At 36.1% G+C, this 9882-nt stretch overlaps 1 protein-coding gene across 1 annotated transcript; it reads right to left on the reverse strand.

The window, feature by feature from the left end:
- Nucleotides 1-1279: 1279 nt before the first annotated feature.
- On the reverse strand, nt 1280-8612 carry ctsh (cathepsin H). The gene is made up of 12 exons (XM_073850311.1): nt 8464-8612; nt 8125-8156; nt 7892-7997; nt 7741-7811; nt 7555-7659; nt 7379-7465; nt 3770-3825; nt 3588-3669; nt 2872-2940; nt 2689-2795; nt 1862-1987; nt 1280-1733 (listed from the first exon to the last, which is right to left on the reverse strand). Exons 1-12 carry the CDS (start codon nt 8537-8539, stop codon nt 1658-1660), a joined length of 993 nt encoding a protein of 330 aa, XP_073706412.1. The 5' UTR covers nt 8540-8612; the 3' UTR covers nt 1280-1657.
- Between the last annotated feature and the right edge of the window lie 1270 nt (nt 8613-9882).

Consider the following 9882-nt stretch of genomic DNA (forward strand, 5'->3'; position numbering starts at 1 on the left):
CAAACACAAAAATGAAACGAGACATGCTCCGTTAGCATAAATGACACATTACAACCCTCGGTTTAGCACAGAAACACCCACAACGCAAAGTTTAGCTATCTTTCTGCCGTCGTGTAAACATTAAAACCAAAGAAAAGACGAAGGCATACTAAATACGTTTACAATTACCGCCACAGAACACAAAAGAATATTTTCTGATATTATATACATGCGCCACACAACAAAACCACAACACCGCTGAAATCTCGCGCTTACCGCGTATTCGTAGCTCGCGCTCTGATTGGACAGCTGCCAGTTGCGTCACTTCCCCTACGCGGCTGTTTGTTTGTAACCATATATATATAATTTTTTTTTTTTTTGCATTTTAAGTTTTACACCAGCAGCATTTTTATCTTTTTTCTATTCCTACATTGTCTCTTTTGTTGAGTGGAATTTTAATCGTGTCTCAGCGTACACTAGTAAGTACACAAATAACTGCTTCCTCTCAAACATTTGTTGTGGATTTAGTTCTCCACATACTGGTTTGCTGTGGAATTGCACTTTTTTTTTTTTTTTTACATATTCTATTTTAGCTAGGAATAGCTGAAGTCAAATGTTTACACAAACCTTGCAGAATCTGCAAAAAAATGTTAATTATTTGACCAAAATAAGGAGATCATACAAAATTCATGTTTTTTTTAATTTAGTAATAACAGGAATATGATATTTCACATAGAAGACATGTACATACAGTCCACAAGAGAAAATAGCTGAATTTACAAAAATGACCCAGTTCAAAAGTTTACATACACTTGATTCTTAATACTGTGTTCTTACCTGAATGATCCACAGCTGTTTTTTATTTTTATTTTTAGTGATAGTTGTTCTTGAGTCCCTTGTTTGTCCTGAACAGTTAAGCTGTCCACTGTTCGTTCGAAAAATCCTTCAGGTCCCAAATTCTTTGGTTTTTCAACATTTTTGTGTATTTGAACCCTTTCCAACAATGACTGGATGATTTTGAGATCCATCTTTTCACACTGTGGTTAACTGAGGGACTCATATGCAACTATTACAGAAGGTTCAAAGCTCACTTATGCTTCAGTACTAAATTAAAAATAACATGCATTTTGTATGAACCCTCTAATTTTGGTAAAATCATTTACATTTTGCAGATTCTGCAAGGTGTATGTAAACTTCACCTTGCAGAATCTTCAACTGTATTCCGTCTCACAGTATATAATTAAAAGGCAGCATAGTTCATTTTAATACAGTAAATTTTAAACACAAGTACTCCAGCAAGTGTCCTTTGCAGGTTTTATTTTTGTTTTTGAAGTCTTTAAGCTCATACACACTCACACACACAAACAAATCCCTGAGAAAACATTTATTTCAGTACAATAATTTTGGTTGCAAACATGAACATTACAAAATCTTAATTGTAGACAGCTTCAGCACTGAACATATATAATGGAGTGTCACTGAATGTTTTAAATGAATGTGAATCATTCTTTTATTGTAAAGTTAAATAAGTATTTAACTTATTTACTGACAGCAAGTATAGACTACTACGACTCATCAATGAAGGTATTGTCCATTGTGCATAAAATGATTATATGTGAGAGTAAAATGTAATAACTTGTCTCCCTTTTCATGGTGTAAGGAAATCACTTTCAGTTATTTACACTAAAGGTAAAGGATAGGATGAACACGCAGCAAGTCCACACATGTTCTTCCCCCTCTCAATGTAGAAATACCTGTATGGGAAAAACATTGCATTTATTGTTATTAATGCAATTAATAATTGTTAAGTTTCATATATAATCGCTACTGTGTTTTTTAACCCTACAGTAGCACAACATTTGAGAAAATTGTGCAAACAGACCCGTTAATTCCCCAGCTGGTTCCCCAGGAGTTCTTCACTATCCAGTATGGAGTTCCATTCTGCTCAGCATAGCCCACAGCAAGCACTGCATGGTTCACCTTGTCAGTAGTGTTGTGACACTGGGTGCTATAAAATACAGTCATAACATTACAGAAATTGTCATGAACTGTCACAATCCAGTATAAAAGCAAATGTATACACTACCAGTCAAAAGTTTTTGAACAGTAAGATTTTGAATGTTTTTTTAAAGAAGTCTCTTCTGCTCACCAAGCCTGCATTTATTTGATCCAAAGTACATATTTTTACTATTTAAAATAACGTTATTTTTATCTGAATATATTTAAAAATGTAATTTATTCCTGTGATTTTAAAACTGAATTTTTAGCATCGTTACTCCAGCCTTCAGTGTCACATAATCCTTGATTTGCTGCTCAAGAACATTTATTCATCTAAGAATCCTGAAAAAAATGCACTCAATTGTTTTAAATATTGATAATAAAAACAGAAGAATGTTTCTTGAACAGCAAATCAGCATATTATAATGACTTCTAAAGAATCATGTGACACTGAAGACTGGAGTAATCATGCTGAAAATCCAGCTTTGATCACAGGAATAAATTACTTTTTAATTAAATTAACTTTTTTCAAATAGAAAACCATTATTTTAAATAGTAAAAATATTTTACAATATTACTGCTTTTGCTGTATTTTGGATCAAATAAACGCAGGCTTGGTGAGCAGAAGATAATTACTTAAAAAACATTACAAATTTTACCGTTCAAAAACTTATGACTGGTAGTGTATATATATATATATTTCATCCTAACCTGGTATATACTCCATCTCTGTAGTGCATGAAATCAGATGTCACCTCATATGCAAAGCTGACAGGGTTCAACCTGGCCACAGCATCCACCATGCCCAGTTCATCATACTAATAACAGGAAATTTACAGTTAGAATGTGAAGACATGAAGTTTTATTTATATTTGTACACAGACCATCACTTACCTTTGTAATGTTTACAACGTCCTTTACAAAGGCAGCAGCCAGCTCTGGTTTGAATCTACAATTACCTTGCTACAAGCAAGTACAGTATGAACAAACATCACCACTTTATAAACAAACTCATGAAAACAATAATTAAAGGAATATTTCACCCAAATATTAAAATTCTGTGATTAATTACTCACCCAGATGTCATTCCAAACTCGTAAGACCTTTGTTCATCTTCAGAATACAAATTTATATATGTTTTGATGAAATCCGAGAACTTTCAGATAGACAGCAATGCAACTGACATGTTTAAGGCCCAGAAAGGTAGTAAGGACATCATTAAAATAGTCCATGTGACATCAGTGGTTCAAATGTAATGTTATAAAGCTATGAGAATACTTTTTGTGCACAATGAAAAAAACAACACCAACTTATTCAACAATTTCTTCTATTCTGTGTCAGTCTTCAATGTGCAAAACGTATTCTCATAGCTTCATAAAATTACGGTTGAACCACTGATGACACATGGACTATTTTGTCTATGTTTTTGGTACCTTTCTGGGCCTTAAATGCAGGGTCAAAAAGCTCTCTGATTTTATAAAAAATAACTTAATTTGTGTTCTAAAGATAAACAAAGGTCTTACAGGTCTGGAACGACATGTGGGTGAGTAATTAAATACAGAATTTTCATTTTTGCGTGAAGTGACACTTTAAAACTGTAAAATACTTACTACAGCCGTATAGGGGTAATCTTGTTCTGTCATAAGACCTTTGTTGTACATGATGTACTCAAAAGCATGACTTGGGAGGCCACTAAAAATCATGTGACAGAAGTAAAAGTATTTTACAGTCAAGACTCCACTCCTAAGACCATAAAATAAGCCAAGATAAATTTTATCTAAATCTAACTCACCCATTGCAGCCATGATTGTCAAAAGCACCTGCACAATCTACAAGCTGCTGCTCTGCCTGTAAAACAGTGCATGTTAGGAAGAGGTTAGACAAAATAACCTGGTGTTTTATATATATTATAGTGATATTTTTATTACTACTGTGCTGTTTTAGAGAATTAGTGGTATATTCATTACAAATATTAAATAATAAGACTTTAATAACTTATATTAATATCTAAAGCCTGGGATACACTGTGCGATATTATCAATCGTTGCTCTTGGCTCTAGCTCAAACTGCACGACAGAATCGCAGGGTGTAAAAGTTCGCAGCTCACGATTTATGTTCTCACACTGTACGACCCGATGCTCTTATGCGATCTTACTGCTCACACTGTGCGTCCAATATCGCACGTCGGACTTGAAACAGAAGAAGAAGAACAACAACAACAAAAACAGGGAAGTAGGATGCTGACAACAAGGAATGATGAGGGTCACCAGAGCGAAAAGCGCTTACTTGGCTATTTGTGCAACTTTGTGTGCAGAAAGCTCCAAAAGGAAGCGAAAACGCTCGTCTTTTTTCTCCGCCAAACAGCTTATACTGTTACAGCCAAAATAGACCAGATTTCGTATTTGATAGAAAGTTTATGTTTTTTCGTTTCGTTTTTTTTTTTTATCAGAACAATTTAGAGAAAAGTTTGGAGTTTTTTGTTTGTTTGTTTTTTTGTTTGTTTTTTAAATGTAAGTTTTTTAAGTGACATCGATATCCAAGCGGTATGTTGTCCACAGTGTGTTTACTCAATTTAACCTATATATCAAATCAACACTTGACTAGTCTACAATGCAATTCACAGATATAAAACAAACATCAATATAGCAAAATGTTAGATTTAAAGTTTATTATCACCATCTCAAAACAAAGGGATTTCGAACAGGGCAGGCAGTTCTGCTGCGCAAAACCGGAACATACAAAGTCGCAGTGGTAAAGTAAACGAATATTGAACAAATATATAAAGAATACATAATAATATAGAAAACTTCAAAAACACAACTTTACCACGTGGCTGAAAATCTCTATGCGGTATGTGAGCACAGTGGAGCGGCAACAATTTCCCCTGCACTCCTTGCATTTAATAATCCAGCTCCACTCCTCGCTTACTGATATCAGAAACACGCTCCGCGTCAAAAAAAAAAAAAAATTAAGTATGTTTGAAATGTAACAGTCCTGTTCATAAAATATAATAAAATAAAATAACAGGAGAGTTTCAAACATAGTGTGCAATATTTGTTCCGACCACAGCTAATAATTGTCAGCATTAAAAGAGTATTGCTGCTTTATCCAGTGCAAAGTTTGTAATGAAAATAATACGTTTTCGTCAGTTATTTTACCTACAGATCACATTATTTCTGATTTGAGTGATCCATCTCTATCAAGCTAAACAGCGGTGGTGGAGCGCTCTTGAAGAGAGTGAAAACCATGACGCTCTGACTTTTAAAAAAATCCGCTCCTTCCTCCATTCAAAATCACACCGCTCCACTCCGCGCTCCGCTCATACTCTACTATGCGCGAGACATCACTGGCGCTTCCGGGGACGCACGCATGAAATCTCATTAAACTTTTTTTTTTTTTTTTTTTAAGTTTTTTTTCTAAAGCAGGCCCGAAGCCCGATATGTGTGCAAGTTATGACGTGAAAATTGGCCCGAAGCCCGGTCCTAGGGGCAAAAAAAAGTCGGGCCCCGACGGGCTCGTGCTCAAATGCAGGGCTCTAGACTAAAGACCCAGGCAAACAATGATTTAATATTTTCTGTTTCTTATAGCATTATAGTTTTGTTTTGTTTGAAGTGTGATCAACGTTTGTGTAAGCAGTAGATGTGTTAGGGAAGTAACAGGTAACATTTGAATTATATTTTTTGTTAAAATGAACGAAATTACTCGTAAAAAGATTCATTCATTTTGCTGAACGAGACCAGGGCCGGCGCTAGCCATTTGGGTGCCCTAAGCACAAATCCAACATTTTATTTCGATCTACAGTGTAATAAAAGTTAAGATTAGCCTATAGCCCTACATCTATCTATCTATATATATATATATATATAGACTACAAGCTAATTCCTTTTTTCTTAACTTTTAACTTTTTCTAAAAATGATCAAGAATATTAAATCAACTTAATAGGCTAGGTTAACGAATTTTCTTATACAAACATAACGAATGCACTTCAAAACAAAGTTTTCATATTTATATTCAGGAATCACAAATATGACAAAATAATATTATTTTATATATATATATTAATGGTTGTATTAAACGAATTTATAGTGCTTTGAATTTATTAAGTAATGTTTAATTTTGTCCGTTTCGCTCTCTGGAAGTGTATAGAAAAATACCCTTTGATTTCGTGTTTAATCCCTGGTTTTAAACAAGCATATATTTGAGATAATATATATACTATTACTTGAATAAACGTTCAAAAAAAGTGCTAGAAATTTTATAATTACGAAATTAATGTGTCTAATAATTCCAAAAAGAAAGAGAAGCATTGGACATAAATATTTGGGACATTTATTAGGAATATCATTTTCTTTTGAATTAAGATGCAGCATGTGTTTATACAGTCTAATCGAATTGTGCGTCTGCGTCTCTAACCCGACTTTCCTAACAATAATCCCACCCCTCTCAAAAAAATACATAAAACTGACATTACTGAGCTGTATGCGTTTAAAAGTAGCCTATAAAATGGTACAATGGTAAAGCTCAGTTCAACGTGTTGGAAATCGGGCATTTTGTTCCGCCTCAGCATTTATTCAATAAAGTGTAGGTCTGTGTATTTCAAAGAAAATTGTGTCCAGTACAATATGAATTACAAAGTGGCATCTTTATTTCCAACGACCCGACCGACCGTGACCGAAAATCATTAGAAATATTTTTGGATTACTCGTAACCGCGGGTAACCGCTCATTTTGGATCAACACGCGCATCACTGGTGGGGAAGGGGGGCACCAGAGGGAGACTGGGGAGAGGGCCGCACAGGAGATCACCTTTTCTCCGCTAATTTGGTCTAGGCCTATATTACCTTTATATTGCTTTTGTATATCAACATGCTTTAGACATATTTTATTTGTTATTTATACTAGTAAATAACTAGTAAATAACTAGTAAATAACCCCCCCCCCCCCCAGGCACTTGGTGCCCTATGCGCAGTGCGTGTGCGGAGCGCCGAGACTCAAAGGTCCGAGTCGGTAAAATGATCCGAACTTCCCATCACTACTTCCTTCACTTTCACTTTCGTGTTTGCACAGGCGCAGTGCCAGAGTTTTGGGGTAATCGGGTCGTAGACGCTCGTAGCATTGCTTCAACGGTGCGATACACTCAGGAGGGCCGACCAGAATTTCAAACCAGTTTGATTTTCATCCGACCATACGATTGTCGATCGTGAGAGGGTAATCGCTTCTCGTTACCCTGTGTATACTACACGATGTGAGACGCACGAGTCAGCTGAAAATCGGCCCGATCCAAGAAATTCTCGCACGAGTGAAAAATCGTGGCAAAAAGGTGCAAAAATCGTACAGTGTACGCCCGGCTTAATGATGAATGTTCACTGTCATTGGTAAACTAAAAGCAACATTTACATACTAGTTGTAGGAGTTTTCCTGTGGCAATAGCAGTGACAGACTCTAGACAGCCTGTGGTGGAAAAAGTCCAGCAGCTACCGCAAGCTCCCTGAAATAGTGTTGTTGATTAAGCATCAGCACTGTTTACTTAAAAAATGAAACATTATAAGTACAATAGAGGATTAATAAACAAGCTACCTGGTTCTTGACATCAGTTACATAGTGTCCTTTCGTTCTCCAGTCAATTGTATCAGGATAAGGCCCATTACTGCTCACATGATTCCCTCTAGTGGCCGAGCAGTTCTGTTAGATTGTAAAATGTTTATGAATTGCGGTACTTTCCTATTTCCTCATTGATCACAAAAGGCTGGTAAAAACTAATACCTGAGGTTCTGTCAGGAGGTAGGACTTCTTAAATTCAGCAAAGGTCATGTCTGAAAACTGATTCAGTCCCACTGTGAATAGAAATGAAATTAGTTTTTTTAAACATCCTTTTTATAACAGTTTTAAAACAAAGACTTCATATCAGTCATACTTGAAAACTTGTGGTTTCCTGCATTATGGCGCTCAATCTTTTTGTTGTTGTCCAGGAATGTCTGTAGCCGCTGGTAATATTCATTTAGCTCATATTTCTTGTTATACTGCAAATTTCAAAAGAATAAATAAAGTTACTTCCCTTTCTCTTTCTAACTTTCACTTCCTTCCTTTAGTCCCGACTTAAATTTCCTTGGGTTGCGACATGACTTCTTTTAATTAACTTATTCTTACCTGAGACATCCATGATTTGAAAAGGTACTCATCTGTAACAAATAAACATTTGCATTTGTTTTTTTAATGCACACAATCGTTCTCCAAAGTACATTTATAATGTTTAAATTCATCATTCATCATTAAGTCTACAAAATGTATTTTAAATGCTGTTTGTATAACTATAACTATAGCCTATGGGCAACTTTAAGTCTGAATGGTGAACTTGTTATGCTTTTGTATTCAAGCCAGTAAGCGGCAAGAAGTCAAAAGCGAAAGTACACACAAAACGCAGCGGCACACGCACAGTAGCTACGTGGAAGAAAAAAGCTTAAAGTTAATAGTTGGTCTAAAAATTACCTTCCTCAGTGTACAATGGCAATGAATGCACCTGATAGAGAATGGCAAACAGAACCGGTAATATCAGCCTGTTCATCTTGTACCCTGCGAGGAACTTAGCAGCATTACAGTAGGCTATGAGATCTCATCACATGAGCGCTTCAGCACTCCTCCTACATGAGGGAGGGCTTTCATTGCCCTCTGTTCTTTGGGTTAAAGGTGCGCTCGATATACTTTTAATAATTAAACGTTTTACACAAAGAAATGAGCCGCATTTTTGGGATATACCAGTAGAGTGTGCACTGAGATAAAATTAGTCGTTTTATTTTAGGCTACATGGAGCGGCAACGTTGACATCACGTGATCAGTTGTGTAACGCAAGTGAGTTACTAATAATAAACATATGTTCTTTTAGAACAAAAATTGATTACATAAATGGTCCACATTCAAGCTATTTATAAAGTGTTACAATTATGTAACGAATGTTTTTGTTTATGAGCCAGTCTACAAAATTGGTGCCAACTGCTGTCCCCCCTGAAAAAAAAACAGCTAAAACCAGCCTAGGAATTAGCTGGTTTTAGCTGGTCTTCCAGCCTGGCCAGCTAATGCCGCGTTCCAGGCAACCCGTTACTCGTGTTTTTCCAACCTTCTACCCGTGAAAGTGCACCGGAACGGCAACCCGTGACTTCCCACTACTCCCAGTTCCGAGTTAGTGGTTTCGCGGGCTATGTCAGCACCTACGGGTGCGGTGTTTATGCAAGTGGAAAAATAGCCTTTAGGACAATATAACGTTGCAAACAAATTAATAATAATGTAATAATAATAAATGCGCTCAGGCAGTTTGGGGTGACTTGCCTGGAACGCTACAAAGTCGTGAGTCGTGATTTGAAGTCGTGATTTATGAGCTAAAAAAACCTGCCTGGCCAGGCTGGGAAAGTGGCCAAACCCCTCTAAAACCAGCCTACTGACCAGCTATAACCAGCTTAAACCAGCCTGGTCGACCGACTAAAACCAGTCAACCAGCTATTGAAAACCACATATCAGTTTTAAATTTTCTTTAAATTATGAAACTTAATGTAAAAAATTTGTCCCTCATTTTTCATGTCACTACGGAAACGGTGTATGCTTTAGTCCATTATTTGACACTGATTTTAAGTACACCCCTACATTTATGATCAGAAAATAGTCAATACTCAAGGTGTGAGTGGATATGCCCCATTGTTTTGGGGGTAACTGTTTCAAAAGTTGAAAAATCTTTAAGGAACGTCACCACTGAACACCTTTTTTTTCTGCAATTAAGCACACTTTTTGGGAGTTATTCCATAACATTTAATTTTTATATGCCCACAACTGTTCAGAATTGTGCTAGCTACCCTGGTGAAAAAAACAGCCTAGGCTGGTTGGCTGGTTTTTGCTGGTCAACCAGCCTGGTTTTAGCTG

The sequence above is a fragment of the Garra rufa genome, chromosome 11 (assembly GCF_049309525.1).
Source record: "Garra rufa chromosome 11, GarRuf1.0, whole genome shotgun sequence".
In the NCBI taxonomy this organism is placed as follows: Eukaryota; Metazoa; Chordata; class Actinopteri; order Cypriniformes; family Cyprinidae; genus Garra; species Garra rufa.